The following is an 18,141-nucleotide window of genomic DNA, read 5'->3' as shown; positions in this document are numbered from 1 at the left end:
CCCTAGGACCAGGCATCTATGGTTATAGTCGCTTCAGGTGCCAAATTTGACAAGGAAGGGCTGTCCTTCCAACTACACCCAATGCCCCCTAAGAATTACAAGCTGGTGACTATCTGCAGTAGTTCAGCTACCCAGTTGTGTGCTGTAGGACTGCTCAGAATTTTGTCACAGCCAAGGTGCAGTGTTCTAGTTTTTGTGTGTGTTCTAGTTTTTGGGTTGGATGAGTGCCCAGAATTTTGGTGCGGAGGAGGATGGGAGCACATCTAGGAGATACAGACCATTTAAGGTGCTAGCTCTGGCAGCTAAGGACTAGAGGGAATGCAGGACATGCTGATTTGTCAGCACCCCCCATCTTCCAGCATTACCAAATCATTCCACCTTCCCTTCCTCATCCTGCCTGGGGCCTTGTTCGTGAACTAGAAGTTCCTGACAGGCATGTGTGAGAGACTCTTGCTCTGATTAGATAGCAGATTACCTTGCATAATCACCAAGAATTCTGCTTCCCCCACTTCCCAACCCCCATTCTCCATCAGCTGAGGAGGTGAGCCAGCTGCAATGGCTGTTTCAAGTTGGTGTCCACATGCTTTCAGAGAGCAAACATAGCATGGGATTTTACTAACAATACTTGCATGAATATTGTTTATGCACATTAGGCATGACCTGTATGATTTGTCAGTTTGTCTAGTTCTGTTCCCAGGATTCTTTTTCCAGTCATGGACTCAAAACCACTTAGGATCACCAGAAAAAAAGAAGTATTTTCATATCTGTGGTGGTTTAGCCCATTCCTGGACAGTTCATTTACAAGGTGGGATGCAGCATGGAGTTTTGCACAATCAGTGATTAGTCAGAGTTAGAGCTGTAATCTCAGAGTTAGGGACTAGCCCATGTGCAGCCATACTTTTTGCATGACATCGGGGACAGGGAATTAAGAACATGTCGTTCCACCATGTAAAGCACACCATTTTCAGCAAGACAGTATTAGCACAATATTGCAGGAGAAGGCTGGGAGTGTAAAGTCTGTCTTGGAGACAGTTTATTGGCATTCTGCTGAAATAGCCTACCTGGTGTTCATCAGCTGTGAAACCAGGATCAAGATGTAGGCATACATCCAATGCAGAAGAGTTCTGCCTTGTTCTAGAATAATTTATGTAGTCCCTCTTAGATAACAGAATGGGCTATCCCTGGGAGTATGTCATCAGTCTATTCCTGGTTCTCTCCATAGAGTCACAAGAAATTTCTGTTACCTCAGAAATGTCCAGCATGATGCTACTGGTCTTACATAATAATTTCAGACTCTCAAAACTTTGAATGATCAACCTCTTCACCTGTGTTCTGCTAAGAGCAACCTGGAAATAAATGCAAAGGGAACACATAAGTAATAGATTAATTATTTTACAGTAGAGGCAGAGCACGCTGCTGAGTTTAACAGATGTTTATACAGTGATCAGCCAGCAATCCATGAAACTGCATTGTTGACTTGAGCTAACGGTGTCTTCTCTCCCACAATTGTCCTTAGTTTTTCTGCTTTACTGTCCAGGTAGCCTTCCAAATAATCCTTCTTCTCAAGGGACAGACTCAAAAGAATGAACCCAGCCTATGTAACCAAGTAGTAGAAGTCCTGAGGATCAGACGACTCTCTGGGTTGCATCTGAAAAATCAAGCACTGTACTGTGTATGTCCATATCCTAGGAAAAGTACATGGGTTTTTTGTATGTGTGTTTTCCCTCCTCAGACACATCTGAGTGGGGACATCAAGCCAATCAGGAGTGGACCGGATGCTACTCAGTCATTGGGTACCTCACTGAAGACACTGGCAAGACTTTTGGGGTGAAATCAGAGTCCTGGCTAAGAGGAGCATGAACGTACTTAGAGGACCTCAAGGACTGTGGAGAGACCGAGTGGCACCAAGTAACGCTCCACTGGCAGTTCCTGGAGCAGGAATTCTGTGAGAGGGAGATGGACAGATAGCTCCTGTTGGAGCATTTTGGCTCTGTGCCCTTCCCATTGCCAAATCAGCAGCCACTGAACCAACCTCTACTAGTGATGGGGAACGGAGGCCACCTTGAGTGCGACCCCTTCTCTTCCCTTCCTCTCCCCTCAGATGAGTGAGAATAGTTTGGCCTGCAGAATGCAAGAGCAGAAGAACACAACTCCACCTCTGTCTCTAGTGCCTTGACACAGGTCAAGAAATGCAGTGCAGAGAACAAAGATGGAGAAACCTGCTGAGGAAGGGTGCTGAGGAGGAGATATTTTGTGGAAATCTAGATCCCACTTCACTTAGATTCATGTTATTGATTTGCTCTGCTAAGGGAGAAGCATGTTGGCCTTCATTTCCTCCAAAATATATTTCCTAATCTCTTGAGGAAATATCTTCGGCCTTTATTGGCCCTGTCTTCACTGTTCTCCTTGTTGCATGCTGGCATGTAATATGCCTGGGACTTTAGGTTTCACAACTGCTTGTAGGTCAAGACTGGCCACATTTTGCAGTGTTTCTGAAGGAATAAATATATTTAGTATGTTAAAGGTGTCTTATCTTTCTTGCCTCTCTTAACTTTTTTTTTTTTCCCTTAACATTTTAAGCTCTTTGTCTCTCTCTTACTAGCTGTTTTTTTTATGCAGACAATGAGTATTTCACCATAAATTTGGGGCTTACATGCACAGTGCACCTTCTGCTATGTAAGAGTGTCAGCCTCATGGCTTGCTGTATCTCCTGAATATCCTCCTAAGCAGTGGATCCCAAATTCTCAGCTGGGAAGAGCTGACCTTAAGGGTCTTTGATAGATCTGAAACATGCACCAGGCTACCTCAGTGTCTGTTCCATTTGATAGAGTGGTGGTAAAGGGATCCAATACAGTTTGCTTTGGATGTCCCCTTTGAATGGCCTTGTTGGGAGCTAAATTTTAGGGGGAGAGACCTACAGGAGTCAGTCTATTGGCAACTGGGCCCATGGAAAATCACCAGGATGGGAATCCTGACCTAGGTGTGTTCCTGTCTGTAAGCAGGAGGAAGGCTCTGACTTGTCTGTGCAGGAGCTTGGCACTTGATCCTACATAGTTTTACACTGAGACATCCTGCAATAATGCAGATCTCAGTAATGTGTTCCTACCTCCCCATTGCTTCCTTAAACTTTCTTAGTTAACTGTTCTGTAATACTGGTTAATGTGTGTCTGCTTTCCTGCTTCCTCCTGTTACACCTGTACAGAAAACAGTAACAATTTATAAGCTCTATGACATGAAAAGTATGCTTTTTATGGTCCCTTTGTCCTGCCTGGAATTTCACATAAGACAAAACACGATAGCCTGAGACCGGCTGTGGAAATGGGTGGCCTAGACTGGACTGCACCTGCTGCTTATACTCAGTTTAACACCTCTTCCTTCTGTATTTAGGCTCTTAAAATCTCTGATCTCCACAGTAGGGCATCTGTTGATTTTAATGAATATCTAGATGTATTTAATACTTAAATGCAGGTGGTTTGAGTCACTCCACTTTATTACACTTAGGTCTGTGACTTAAAAATTTGTTCAGACTTGTCCTTTCATACAGTTATCCAGAATGGGGACAGAGAATTGGTGTTTCTCCTGAGTGATGTAGCAACAAGAAATTAAGGTATGCATGCCAGTTCACCTGAATTCTGTTCCTAGGTGGAAAAACTTGCTGTGGATGAATAATATATTCTTACTGTTTCTGACTGCTACATAATAAAGCTATGCCTCAAGAAGTTAAGCCTTTGTGTAACAATAAGCATGATCATGTTGAATGCTTGCATTTCACAGAATGCTCAGGAGTCAGACTTCAGGATACTGTGTGATGCAGCCACTCTCACGTTCATCATCCAGTGTAAGCAGTTGTTGTAGTGGATTGAGGGAAAATGGAACATCTGAGGAAGAGGAGAATGACAGGGTGGGTGTATGATCTCTAACAAACAGAGGCTACCCTCCCTGATTTTTTACCAGGTGCATTATTAAAACACATCTTCTTTGCCCTCTCCAGGAGCTGACGTGCTCACTTAAGGGCCCTCCAAAACAGGATTCAATGGTTCAGAGTATGTGGCTGGATGACAGTGACTGCACACCCAGTACTTCTAGCTCACCAGGTAAAAAAGAAAGAAAAATAGAAAAAACCCTCTATTTATGCTTCTAGAAGCATATGAGAGGTTGAGCCAAATCTTTTGTATGCTGTACATAATAGTTTAGAAGCACAGGTAGATGATAGCCCAGAAAAAGGGGGAGAGCAGCTGCCATGCAAAGTTTAATTGGGAAAGAATTCTTCAGTGCCATGAATAAATAGTGCTGTACATACTGCAAAAGGAGTTACAGTAGACTGCAAAGAATTAAAGTGTTCATGTTTTTTCTGTGGAGAGCTATGGTTGCATTTCTGAATGCAATCCCTGTATAAACTAGATAGTTTGGATATGGGATTATAGGAACTACTTCCTGAACAAAGCAGTGTGCTCCTAAGAAGGTGGGTAATCAGGAAGCCAACCTGCACTGAGAGTTTTTTGCCAAGGTTGGGCTCTTAGTCTAGGACTTGATTAAAGCTCAGATGTAGTTGATTAAACTCGGCTTGGATCTATTCACTATAATCATCCATTCAGTGCAGAGATGATTATAGTCCTTAGAAGTTCTCTTCAGTCCTGTAGCAGAGACACCTGTTGTGTTTCCTGCTGTAGAGGTGGATCACCTGCCCTGATCTCAGACCCTGTTTGCAGTTGCATTTCACTTTTGTTAAAATGAACTGGTTTGGATTGAAGCATTTCTTGTTGAGCATCAGCCTTAAACTAAAATTAGGGGAAGTTTAAATCAGTTTCAGTCTGTTTCTGAGAATGGGGCTATGTAAGATTTTGGGAAAGTATGATTGAAAAGACTAAGCTTTTGAGTTTGGGAAGTCATTAGAAACTGTGAAAGGCAAAACATTTAACATTTGTTGCTGGAAGACTGGAATAGGAGCATGTTGAGGTGGTAAGAGATACTAGGGATCATGTGTATGGCAAGGAAGAGAGCTGGTTGGAATGAACCCTGAAATCTTTATAGGAATTGTGTGAAAGAGGATTGTTTGTAATGATTACAAGGGTCAGAAAGTGGAGTCAATTTACTTTGAGAATAGAGTTAGGTCTCATTCCCCACAGCTCCCATATATGAGATACCAAGAGTGGCCATCGGATCCCTGTCTGTATCTTAGCAACACCATTGAAGATGTGATACTGTCAGATATTCTGCAGAGATCTCTGTTCTATCACATATTCCTCTTTTGTTGTGGATGCTGGAGGCAGGGATGCTTTCCATTGGCCTCTTCTGCTTTTCACAGATAGTTTCTCTGTCTGCTGACTCAATTATCTTACAGTATATAGATCATTAATATGCATCACTGAGAATAATCATTACGAGAATGCAGTGTTAACTTCAATGTAATTTTTAGGTTTTACAACCCTGAGGACAGAGAGCAATATCCTTTGCCCTTTATTAAGTTATTTAGTAAGTATTCAGCCACAGTTAATGCACTGTGTAAAATCAGACCAAATGAATTTTCTTTAATGTAGAAACCTAAGACAAGCCCACTGTGAGTCTAGATCCTACACTGAATAAATCCAGCATTCCTGACCCATGTACACATTCTTGGCTTCTCCAATTTGCCTTTCAGATTGAGAGAGCAAAGTTACAGGAAAAAAAAAAAAGTCAGTCTGTGGTCATTATGCTTCCAGATCATGACATAGTGAACTGCCTTTGCCAAAATATTTTCTGACTTGGCTTTAAAGTACCAACAAGTCTCATGTGCCAGTGCATGTCACATGAGGCAGAGGTGACTTTCTCCCTAGCCTCAAGGGCAGGATAAAAATTCAGCTATAACTCTCCTCAACACTTAGACACTACCAGATGTTAGGTGTATTTTTATTTAGTTACTTGGCCTGTTAGTCACTTCCTACAAAAAACATACATCATTATTAAATTCTAGCATGGTGGAACTGGGATATATACAAAATAGAGAAGAACCCTCATATTGTAAATTCATGTTGTTTAAAACCACAGCATTTGGCAGTGATTCACCAATTTTGATTTTAAATCTCAGTTTTAAATTACATAATTGCACTGGGAAAGGGGATAGTCTACCTTGGAAAAAATGCTGAAACAATAATTGCATCTTATCTGTTTCCTAGAAAATACTGGTGTGATCACATATAAGTTAAAAAAAAAATAAAAAAGAAAGAAGTGTTCCTGGGAAAAGCATCTGAGCATACCATCTTAGCAGGAATCCCTCATTAGCTTTCTTCGTTTTCCTGATTGAATGGTGGTTAGATTTGCCATCAGAGGTATTCACCTGCCCATTCTACCCCTTAGCACATTCCACACTAAACTCTTTAATTCAAACTCTTTCCATTTTCCTCTGATTTAAAGAAAAGATTCAGTATTTTATAATAGAGATTTATGTTGTGATGCAGCTATGCATAAACTCCCACAAACTGTACTGGTTGGAAATTAGCATATTTAGTATTTTTAACCATAGAATGGATAGAATGGAGGATCATCTAAGAGTTAATGTAGAATGGTTTAAGAAGGCTGTTATGTTAAAGACATCTTACTCATTTTTTGAGAAATGTGTATGGTAAATATCAGCTGATTACAGAAAGCAGCAGAATGCTTTTAATTTGTGAATTTTGCAAGCATTTAATCCCTGGTTTTGCCATGGTGTTGATATGTGATGAGAGGCAAATTCCTTAAGCCCTGAGGTCAGATATGGGAATCTCAAGGGAGGGGTCAGAGGGAGAAAGAAGAGAAACACTGTGAGAGCGTAAGATTGGAGTCTGCTTCACAAATGTGTATCCTTGAGAATAAGGTGTTCAGATTGTCTGGAAACAGTGGCTGATGACTATTTTTTAAATGAAATTAAAGCAGTCACTTTCCTCACGTTTTGAGCTGGAATGAGAAACAGGTGAAGGTAAACCTAGTCAATTTGGGCATAAGTACACTCCTTTCACTCTTACCTGTGGATGAGCCACAGATCTGTGAGAACTTTGGAGTAAAACCAGCTATGTGTGCAGCTCCTGGGATACCCTCTTGATTATTTTTGTATTGTTCTGTGCTTGGTTCCCTTCTAGGAAGCAGGTTGCTTCCTTCCAGCAGTGTTGCTGGCTCCACTGGAAAAGGAAAAGGCAGCAAAGCAGAGGCTCAGCACCATAATCCAGTAAGTGCTTTAATAAAATGTTTTCTTCTCGTTTGCACAGAGATAAGGACGGGAGAAAAGAGAGAGGCTTGATTTAGATGTTGCTTGCTGAGGGTTGAAAGGGCGGTAGGAAGGCGCTGGCAGGGGGAGGTTAAAGCGGTGCCTTGTTCTGCAGGCCTCCATTTTGTGCTGTGTGTGATGTCAGCGCTGGAGCACTGTCTGCTGCACGCAGGGTGAGGAGCACAGGTAATGGACACGGGGGAGGAGAGCCACGGGCCCCTGGCCGTCCCTGCCTCTCTGAGACAGTGCAGCAAGTGCTGTACAGCTTTTCAGGAAACAGAATTAGTCCTTTACCTTCCTCCCCAAGCGATCTTCCGTGGCAAGTGACTCTGGCCTGTCTGATTTACCTAAGCGCTCCCTTTCCTGGCTGCCTCCTCCCTCTCAGGGAACAGCATTTCCCATTGAGATTCTGTTCTCTACCCTAATCTAGGCACAGTTTCTTTCTCTTCTTTGTCTTTCATTGTTCAGTTTCCTTTGCTCAGATACAACCTACCTTTCTCTGTGCCTAACCTCAGCTTTTTATAATAGTTTCATTACTTTGTAGAACCCCTTTTTGTTGCTCATTTTCTGATGTTGTGCCTATCTGTACACTTGCTTATTTGCTTTCAGCCTAGCATTGGTGGGACCTACTTGTCCATGCCAGTTTCACAGCTTTTCCAGACATGGGAAGTGGGACTTGATTTCCTGGTGAGGGAAAACGGGAACACCACTTCAGGATTGTTCCCTAGAATTCATAGTCCAGTTTTGTCTGTGTTGTTGAGTCTTTTTGCTCAGTGTCCCTTTCCTTGCCCAGTATCTTGTCTGGCCTGACAGCTAAACAGCTACCTTGAAAGTGGTGGGGATGTGAGGCTCTCAGGAACCAGTTTGGTATGCAGCTGAGTAGAAGAGGATCACCTTTATGGAAGAAAATTCTTCCAGCTATTCCTAAACATTCCTAAATAGCTGGTAGTTCTTACCGTTTCTGTTCAGATCCTCAGCGCTCTAGTTTTAGCTGCCCTGCCACCTTGTGGCATTCAGAGCAGTCAGGTGAACAGTTCAGCCCCATGAGGTGGTGGCCACTGGCGCCGCAGCAGATCAGAGAAGGGAGCTGATACTCGCCACTGAGGCTGCTTCAGTGTGTGCCACAGCAGAGATCAGAACTGAGCGTGACAATGCAGCTGCCAGCCACTGTGTACTGGGGTCATCCCCAGAGTTTTTCCCAAGAGCTTGTGCTCACAGCACGGCTCTGTAACATAGGAGCAAGGTTGTCTAAATGAGGGGCAGAACTCCCTCAAAGTTCTGCTCCCAAACAGGCACATTTTGCTCAGAATAGGTAGAGAGTCAGAATTGCAACAAACTCACTGATACAAAGGCAAAAGCTGTGGTTTTGCCTTTAGTGGTGGCTATTATAGGCAATAAGTAATATATTGCAGTAGTACTCAAGTATGATTTTAGTACCTAAGGTTTTGAGCATGTCATTTCCACTGATTTGAAGTAGGTCAAAAAGCATTTAAGATAATTTCATTAAATACATTGCAGTCTGTAGGATCCATGTCTTTTGGTTCATCTGCCAAATCAACAACATTCTGCCACAAAGGCTGGTTATTTTTCAGTTGATCTGGCTCAAAGAACAAAGTTTCATGAGACCCTGCTTTTCACTGTGACATTATTTGCAGATGTTTTTTGAATTCTCACCAGCTCCTTACCAGAGCACATTATTTCCACAAAAGGGCATTTTACCCACTCCTGAGATAGCACTACTGTCTTAAAGTGATGTTTTAGTCATTCAATTTTATCACAACCTCTGAATCAGTTTGATAGCACAGATTGGAGACTAGCAAGTTTCAGGGGAGAAATGGTAAAAAATTTCTGGAACATGGCTTCAAGGGGCTCAAAGAAACCTATGGCACCCACATCCATGGTAACCTCCTTGTCATTCTAACTCCTCTTATCTCTCACAAAGTTTTCCTTAAGTTCCAGACTGAATTTGCCCAAAGACTAATGGGTGCACTGGTAGAAAGGAGGAAGGACTCCTCCAATCCTAGGGTATTTCCTGAAGAGCTGAAAGAAGTAAAAACTGTGGATGGGGGAACAAATGATACTCCCACAACACTCAGAGGTGTAATAACATGAAGGATACAGATTTTTTTTCTGATGCTTTGTTCTAGGATTTGCTGTTCAAGTGAAAATACGTGAATGTGCTTTACTCTAAAGTTCAGAAAAAGACAAAAAAGGGAATTCCAGCTACTGCTGTTTCATTCAGTGATGCATCAGAGAGTGTGGAATCATTGTGAAATGAAACTTCATATAAATCAAATTTCTGTGTGTCATTCCAATTCAGCCAATACAGGGCCAAGCTCAAACAATTTCCATGTGAAATTTCTTATTTTAATTGTTTGCGTACCTTTCCCTCTGCAGACTACATGCTTGGAAGTCCCTCACAGCCATATCCAAATCACCTTTGGATAGGCAGCAATTAGGGCATCCTTGAGGAAGCAAAACAGAGTCTACTTCAGTTACCAGCTGAACCTACAGTGGTGTTCACAACCATCCTCCAAAGACATTCCTGTAAAACCTGGATTAGTTAAAAACCCCTGCAAGGTTTGGGGCTGGTGCCCACAAATGCACATGTATGGTGGTTTCCTCAAACATCAGTCACTGAAGGTGTATCAAATATTGTCCAGGATGGGGACAGTTCCTTTTAAAATACTTGATTGGTTCGCTAGGCTTTTCTTTAGGCTTGAATTGTGTCCTTCCAGCAGCCATGATGCAAAGTAAAAGGAACCATTAATATCTTAGCCTGTGCTTCTTATGTCTATGTAGTACACTGGACTTAAAATAAAAGGAAATGTAGCCAGCTTCTCTTAGGTTTTATGTGTGTGTGTGTGTTTTTAAAGGACAAGCAGGAAGACATAAGAAACCCAGAGATCACAGTCCAGTAACTACGTAATCCTCATGTTTTTAGGGTAAAGGAAAGAAAACCAACCAGGGAAAAATGTTCATTCTGCAAGAAGTTAAATCTTTAATGTTAATCTTTGATCTGTTGAAAAAAAGGAAGCACATTTGTATTGGTAAACACCTCACCAGGCTGGTAATACTGGCAAACCTTGATATTTTTCAAAATTACAGATGAGACCAAGCAGTAAAGTTAACTGTTAAGGATAAGAAAGCCATCTCTCCATACAATTGAATACATTCAAATAACCACTAAAGACTGACATATATATTTTCCTTCCTCTATATTTCCCCAGGACTTTTCACAGCTTAGGGCTTGGAACTGGTCCCAGCCACTTTTCACCTGCAAGACAAACCAGCACAAAAGAGATATGTTAAAATGTAATCCATACAAGTAATTGGCTGGTCATTTTTCTGCAGCAGGATCACTGTTCCTACTCCGGTGAAGGGTAGCTACTGGTGATGGAATACAGATTTATATCTTGTTTGGTGTGCTACAGCCAGCTCCATAAATCTTTCACTGTCTAGTCACAACTGAGACTGCACAGAAGAATTATTTTCCTCCATTAGAGATGAGATGTTCTACAGGTCAGGGATATTCCACATGAGGGAGAAATCAGTTCTTTTTAGGACTCATTTTGCAGGGGGGGCTGGGTGCTGGCTTAAAAAAAAGCAAAAAAAGGGTGCAAGGCTGCAGCGTCAGAGAATCAAAAAGAAAATCTGATTAAGTCCTTGGAGCTGAGACTAGAAACCAGGCCACAGCATTTCAGTCAGTATTAGTGACTGCTGTAGTGAGTGTTGGGTACTCTTCTTCCTCACTCTCATGTTCATCAAGAATATTTTATAGAATCAGAAACTCATCCAGAACACTAAAAAAGAAAACCTCAAAAAATTTCCATTCTGCTTAAGCCTGTGACTAATACTAATTTGCATTAATTCTATCTGCTGAATGCTTTCCTCAAATGCATGAGCTAATTATGTGCATTACTCTTTCTAGAGACACTCTCTCAAGTGCCAGATCTTGAGATGAATAGTCAAATGCCCTGTAACTCATAAAAACAGGTAACTTTAGTTTTATTATTTATCACAACCTACTTCAATCTCTTAAAGAATTTAAAGTGTGTATTCTGTTAATAGAAAAATGAAAAGAAGGATGGTCAATATACGAACAACCTAAACAGCTGCGTAAGTAGACACAAGTTATGGACTGGGGAGCTGTAATAATGTGCTTTTAATAAGAAGGAACAGATATAAAATGAAAATGTTAGAACAAAAAAAAAAAGCACTACCAGCCATAGTCATAATCTTAGCCAAGGTCTACTGTCCAGTACCAAAAGGTTACATATAGGTATTTTGAGAACTAAACAGTTTCAGTAGTGTTTTGAGAATGGCACACGGAGCACAAAGCCTTGAAAAACACCAAGAGAGAGTGTGTGAGAGAGAGAACTCAAGTTACTTCTGGTCTGGAAAAGGATCATTTGGTCATTTTAAGTGTACTGGGACAGATTTCAGTCAGCAGTTTCATTCCAGGAGAAGGATAACCAACATTATTTAACATTTGAAAGCCCTTAAGAGTGTTTTACTCAGCTGCATTACGTATTTTATTCCAAGAGGGTGAAAGCATGAAACCAAGGTGATGCAATGAGGTAGACTCACCTATAATGCTGCCTAGCAGCTCTAAACGATCAGAGCCAAAAAACAGATGAGGTTTCCCATCATAATGTGCCACAACAGCAGGCATCCCAAATGCCTATTGACACCATGGAGATGAAACAGAGAATGTTATAATGGGAGAATTTCTTGCAGTCATATCATCAATCATCAGGAATAAATCCCAACAACTTTTTACTTTTTTTCCTCCCCTTCTTTTTACCTTCATTCTTAAAGATAAGCCTAATGAAGCCATCTGAAAATGGGTGACTCTCCAGAGCCTGTGTGCCCCTTTTGAAGGAGCATAAAAAACAACCTGATTAATCCACAGTTCTATTCCAAGTAGCAATAAATGGTATCTCTCAGTACTGGTTCTGTCCTTGGAATGAGTGGGTCAACCTTGTTTTCCCAGGTGACAGTGAGATGAACTACCAGCAACAGTGAGGTGGCTTTCACCCACTGGAAAACAAGAAGTCTATATAGTGCTTTCTAATCATCACCCTCATTGTTCCCTGCTTCCCTGTATTCTTAAGAGAGAAAGAAGGCACAGCTGTGAAGCCCAGTGCCATTGGAAGCATCTCACCCCATATTTCAGTGCTTCAGTTGTTGTGTCTTTCAGTCGGTCCTTCACTGGAGGGGATGAAGTCATTTCAAGTGCCTTCTGGGAGAGCTCTGCTGAGAGCCCAGCCTGTCGGGCAATCTACGAAAAGATGATTTAATTAAGAATACTCTAAAAGTAAATATTCTAATTCCTACCCTGGCCTAATTAATTTAATATTCAGGATTATCACCTAAGGTCTACTAACAAAAAAAATTTTCAAAATACTCTTGAAGCACTTCTTGCACAACTGTCTTGCTGTATTCCCAACCTATTCATCATTTAACAACTCTCAGATACAAAGTAGAAGAGACATTTTAAATCTTCCAAGCCCCAAATCTGCACTTTTTTTTCCCAGGAGTTCCTAAATCAAAGAAAAAAAAAATGAAAGAACCTTAGATACAATGACTCATCAGATAACTAACAAAAAAACTCAAACTGGTGTTATGAAAAGTAAAATCTCACTGTACAAGCCTACCAAGACAGAAACAGTTCGTGAAATGCAGCCACATGGGATCTGTAAGTGACACTGTATGAAAGACACCAAATCACAGAGGTTTAACAGTGGCTGGTGTTACTGCTGGATCTTTTTCACCTCCCCTGAGCCTCTGCCACACAGGAATGAGACAAAGTAGCCAAATTTAAACGTTCAGTGTTTACCTGGTAACAATGACTTAAAAGTACTCTTTGAATAAAGTATTTCACAAAAAGAGAGAAAAAAAAAAAAGAAATGCAGTATCGCACATGGAGAAGTAATCCTGCACATGCAGGTGTTAATGACTTTTTCAATTACTTTTTTTGTTTAGCACCCACATTTTCATGTGCCTTCTACTACACTTCAGGGAAATGAGGAGCTCTTTTTGACTGTGTTTGAAGAGGAGGTTAAACAAGTGTACCACTGGACTAGAACAAAATGCTTGGTAGCCACAGTGTTTAGAGTGCAATATTGACTCTTTGAAGTAGTATTTGGTCCTCACCATTTCAGGGCAGAAAGAGGATTTAAGTGGACTGGGGCAGAATTCAGACCACACGTTCCTGATACAGCAATTTATGTGAAGCTGCTTTTGAGTAAATAAAGAAGTAAAAGAATACTAAGGAATTATTATCAAGTTTTAAAAGTACCATTTTTCTGACTGATGTGTAAAATAAATCCACCTGTAAAGACTCAGATGATTGGCTGGGACCTCTCAGCCACCTTTGGATGACAAATTTCCAGAAAAGTCTAGTACTTGTTGCAGGAGTGAATGAAGACAGACACAAGCAGACAAGGGCACACCTCCCTCTCTGCATTGATGCCCAGGGGGGATACTCATTGATTGCCAAACTGTGACTAAATTAGGGATTGTTCTGAGTATGAAGTTTGTGGCGCATGAAGTTCTTGCTTTATTTAAATAATGATGGATTCAGAGACAATGTGACAATGTTCTGTATATATTTATGTATTGGGTCTAGCTGGAATGGAGCTACTTTGCTTCACAGCAGCTCCTATGGTTTTGTGTTTCAGATCTGTGACCAAAACAATGCTGATAACATCCTAATTATTTTAGCCATTGATGAATGGTGTTTGCACAGTGTCGAGGCAGTCTCTGGTTTTCACTCTCCCCCCACAGTGAATAAACTGGAGCTTCACCAGAGGCTGGGAGATGACCTGAACTAACCCAAGAGACAGACCAGGCCAGGTGCCATGCTCAGCAGTAATTGATGAGGAGGGAGTTTAGGCAGGTTAAGCTTTTTCTTGGGAACTGGCTGAGCATCAGTCTATGTGTAGGGATTCTTTGTTTTCTTTCACTCTGCTTCCAGTTCTCTTTTGTTTATTAAGTAATTTTATCTCAACCCACAAGTTTTCTGGCTTTTATTCTTCTTTTCCTTTTCCCCTGTCCTTCTGGGCAGTGGGAGGAAGCAAGTAAGCACCTGTGTGGTGCTTGGCTGCCTACCAGGGTAAAAGTACCACTTTAATTATATCTTTAGCTATAAATATAGTTAATTAATTAAATTATGTGTTTAAATAAAAAAAAAAAACTTTAATTACATCCTTCAAATCTTGCTTCTTAAAAAGGCAAAGTGCAAACCTTTGCTGAAACTTTGGTAAAAAAGCTACACTAAGATGAAGCTGAAGTGCAAGAACTAGACTTAGGGAGGAACAGCAAGACTGCAAACTTAAGATTTCAGCTAGAGATGTTAGATAGGAGAGACTAGGCATGGACAACTCCTCTCTTTTTTTTGCATTCCAAGTACTTATAAAATAATGAAGAAAGGAGAGACCTTCAAGAGGATCTGCTGGTATACTACCTCACATGCTATTACAGCTTTTACTGTAATAAACAAAATTGAAATGGCAAAAGAAAAAACATCAGGAGTATAATTTCCAGATATATAAAAGGGCAGTATAGGACTGAGCTTAACAGAAAACCTGACTCCATCACTCTAAGGAAAGTCACCTTCCCCAGGTGTTGCATTACAGCTGAACATTTCACATAGCAGCAATGCCCCAATGCAGAAACTATTTATACTTTTGTGACTTTTAATAACATAGTATCAATAGGTAACTCATTGTCCAGCCTGGGTAACTTGCCACATGAATTACCAAAAAAAAAGTGTATTCTGGTTCTGAGAAAAAAAAAAAAAAAATCCAAACAGAGCTGGAAGGGAATTTAAATCCATTTTTCTTCAAAGTCATCAATAAGAATATCTATCAGAAATGCAGAAGCACCAAGAAAAAGGAAACACTTACAGCCAATATGTTCTCTGGCTGACTGATGTCTTCATACTGGTAAAAGAATAAAATAAGTAAATCAGTATTTATGAAACAAAAGCTCATCTCTGGATTTTTAAAAGCAAGTTTTCTAAGAAAACAAAAATAAACCCAATAGTTGCTGGAGAAATTACCTCCAAAAAGGTCTTAAGTCACCTAATCTAGGAATGTATTAAAGTGTTTTCTGATGTGAACCACTGATCCACTGGTCAAGCCTATCGGACCCACCATATATACCTAAAAGAAGGCAAATAAGGCTGATTATAAGCTTGTGGCTTGTGAACCACTGTGACCTTAAGTTCCTCCTATGACTTTTCATTAAAAGACATTTTCTTCCTCTTGCTGGAATTCCACATTTGAATGATGCGGAACAGGGAAGTTGATAGAAAGGGTCAAGAAGCTGGCTGCATAAAGTACTGACCTGTGACCAAAAGCGCATCCAGAACTCCCTGGATAAGGCTTCCAGGTACTGTGGGTTTGTCATGTCAATGGCTGTGATAAAGCGCATGGCCGTCAGGCTGCCTGGATTCGTGGGAGACAGAGGAACATTCAGACAAGGCACAGCAGCAGGAGCAGGTGTGGTCTGCATGACTGCTACCTAAGAACAGTGTGATCTCCCCTGTAACAGTCCTGAGAAACCCACAGTCTGTACAGTAAAGCTCACAGTTATCCCCCATGCTAGTATCATTCACAGCCACATTTCTCCAGAAATTCCCTTCATGGCTATGAATGCAGACTTCATACTGCTCACAGGTTCAGGAAAAGGCTGCACACAGGGAGAACTGGAACCAGAAGTGCTAGGGTGAGAAACAGCAGCTAAGACTCTTACTTGTGCCCATGATGTGCTGGAAGGCATCTGGGGACGTGCGTAAAGGCACCTGGTAGTACTTTGCCATCCTTTTCATATCCTTCAGCATGTATTCCCCTCGCTTTGGTAACATTGCTGGCGGCTTGTTACCTTTTAGGAAAAAGTTCTGTTGAGATTTCCAGCTGTATTATAGTAATACTGAACAAGCCAACACTGGACAAATTATGCTTCATATGTACATATACCTAAGGAAGAGTATAATTTCATAGTATAATTTCATTTTGGTTTACTGAAACATACTTGGCTTTTCTAAAGATAATGCTACAATTTAAACATGGTTTATTTCAGTTTTGCACTGATCAAACCTTTAGGATAGTTGAATCAGTTTTAAACCAAGGTACAAATGTCCTAGCAGGGATTTATGTTGATTCAGACAGATGACTTTTAAGCTAGACAACTCCTAATCCATGGGTAAACCAACGTAAAGACTTGTTAATTCATGATTTATGCGTTGTAAGTCTTGGTGATCCAATTAAGGCCATAAGTACTGTCTCAGGACATAGTTGTATCCTTCCTACATATTACAAAGTGCAAGTGTTCCACAAATTAATTCTGGTTTAAAATCTTAACTCTAGGAAAACACTCCCTGTCAAGTTGTTATAATTATTATTTATTTATTGTATTTCAGAACAGATGGACTTTAGCACAGACTGTCTGTGTAGTTGCAACAGTGTGAAATTCCTTTGACTAATTTCTCAATCTCTTTGGGGCTCCACAATACTGTAGTTAATCTGCAACTGGTGCCATAACTTAGTTCAGAGCTGGCTCTGCGTGGGTTCTGCACACACCCAGGGCCTGCACACTCAGTACTCTGCTAGTGAAGAAGGTATCTCCCTGCAGAGCTCATCTCCCTGTACTCCATACCAGTTTGTTGCATTATGCCACCGAGGAAAGCTGGACGGAAGCGCAGCTCAATATTCCAGATGTGCCGGTACCGGCAGAGAGCCTGCAACGTGAAAGAGTAGTGAGGGATTCACAGAGATGTCTATAGAGCTGTGTGCAGCTAAGGCAATAAATACTACAGATAAATCCTTTCCTATTGTATTAGGGCTGGTCCTAAAGCCTTTCCTGGATGCTGCCAGAGAACTCTGATCTCAGAAAAACTGAGGGGTCTCTATTCGTGTCATGACTATCCATGGCTAAGCAGCAGTAAGTATGGGAAAGGTCAGGCTCATGTCATGATCAGGACACCTGCACTTTTTAAATATGAAAGCTACCCCCGAAGCAAAATGTTCAGCACTAACTCCAGCAGTGCCGTTTGGCACGGACACGCTTCCCTGGTGTCCCTGGATTTCAACACGCGAGGGAGAAGCCCAGGCACCCGTCAGAGGTGAGAGAAAAATTAACTTCGGGGAGCAAAGGGCGCTGCCTGCAGCCAGCCGGCCGAGCTGCCCTTGAGCGGCCCTTCCGAAGGGGAGGCGGCGGCGGGACTGGCCGGGTGCCAGGGCCGCTCCGGCACCGCGGAGACCGGGAAGGGCCTCGCTCCCTGTGCCACCCCTCACCTCAAACGCCAGCCAGGAGTACGGGGAGATCACATCGTAAAACAGCTCCACGAGCGTCCGGCCCATCCTGGCCTCGTCCCGTGCCGTGCCGCCGCTCCGCAGCGTCCGGCGGCCGCAGCACCGCCCCGGGCAGAGAGCGGCGGCGGCGGCAGCGGGGCGGCCCTTCCGCCGCCGCTGGACGGAGCCGCCCCCGCCGCCCCTCCGGTCGGGCTCCGCCTCCCCGCGGCTCCCGCTCGCTCGGCCCGGCCGTGAGGCTCGCTTCGCTGGCTCGCCGGAGAGTGCCGGCCCGGGAGGAAGAGCAGGAGTGGGATCGCAGGGGGCCGGCAGGGAGCCTGTGCCCTTGGCCTTGGCGAGACCGGGGGACAGCGGGCTCCCCAGGAGGGAACTCGGGAGCTGACTCGGCGGGGCGGTCCAGCATGTTTTCCCGGGAGCACGGCGTCCCTGCCGGATCAGCAAGCGATTTACGTGCCACTGGCCCTAATATCCCCCTACCCTCCATTTTCGCCACACTTGTTTGTTCCTCCTCCATTCACCTAAGCCCTCCCCTTTCACCGCCTTTAGTTCCTCCCCTGCCCATCCCACAGAAGCGCTGTGCAATCCCAAACCGCTCTAGCTCTGCCA

At 42.4% G+C, this 18,141-nt stretch overlaps 2 protein-coding genes across 12 annotated transcripts in view; one reads left to right on the top strand and one right to left on the bottom strand.

Moving 5' to 3' along the window:
• LOC129134947 (rap1 GTPase-activating protein 1-like) overlaps positions 1 to 10,062 on the top strand; it is a 44,778-nt gene extending 34,716 nt beyond the window's left edge. For 6 of the 11 annotated variants that reach the window (XM_077174175.1, XM_054654739.2, XM_077174173.1 and 3 more), the window contains 5 exons: positions 3,775 to 3,901; positions 3,992 to 4,094; positions 7,092 to 7,177; positions 7,332 to 7,402; positions 9,614 to 10,062. In XM_077174175.1, coding sequence (XP_077030290.1) covers positions 3,775 to 3,901; positions 3,992 to 4,094; positions 7,092 to 7,177; positions 7,332 to 7,355 — 340 coding nt within the window. In that variant the 3' untranslated portion in view covers positions 7,356 to 7,402; positions 9,614 to 10,062. Of the gene's footprint in view, positions 1 to 1,732; positions 2,524 to 3,774; positions 3,902 to 3,991; positions 4,095 to 7,091; positions 7,178 to 7,331; positions 7,403 to 9,363 lie in introns of those variants that run through there. The other 5 variants (XM_077174176.1, XM_054654737.2, XM_077174178.1 and 2 more) reach the window with 2 other exon arrangements.
• A 131-nt stretch (positions 10,063 to 10,193) lies between these two features.
• On the bottom strand, positions 10,194 to 17,724 carry GSTK1 (glutathione S-transferase kappa 1). Its single transcript, XM_054654741.2, has 8 exons — positions 17,521 to 17,724; positions 16,883 to 16,964; positions 15,980 to 16,108; positions 15,572 to 15,672; positions 15,130 to 15,165; positions 12,384 to 12,500; positions 11,807 to 11,900; positions 10,194 to 10,493 (listed from the first exon to the last, which is right to left on the bottom strand). Exons 1-8 carry the CDS (start codon positions 17,584 to 17,586, stop codon positions 10,453 to 10,455), a joined length of 666 nt encoding a protein of 221 aa, XP_054510716.2. The 5' UTR covers positions 17,587 to 17,724; the 3' UTR covers positions 10,194 to 10,452.
• Between the last annotated feature and the right edge of the window lie 417 nt (positions 17,725 to 18,141).

Source organism: Agelaius phoeniceus, chromosome 2 (assembly GCF_051311805.1).
Source record: "Agelaius phoeniceus isolate bAgePho1 chromosome 2, bAgePho1.hap1, whole genome shotgun sequence".
NCBI classification, from domain to species: domain Eukaryota; kingdom Metazoa; phylum Chordata; class Aves; order Passeriformes; family Icteridae; genus Agelaius; species Agelaius phoeniceus.
The sequence above is the reverse complement of the archived record's forward strand: the minus strand, read 5'-3'. Positions and strand labels throughout refer to the sequence as shown.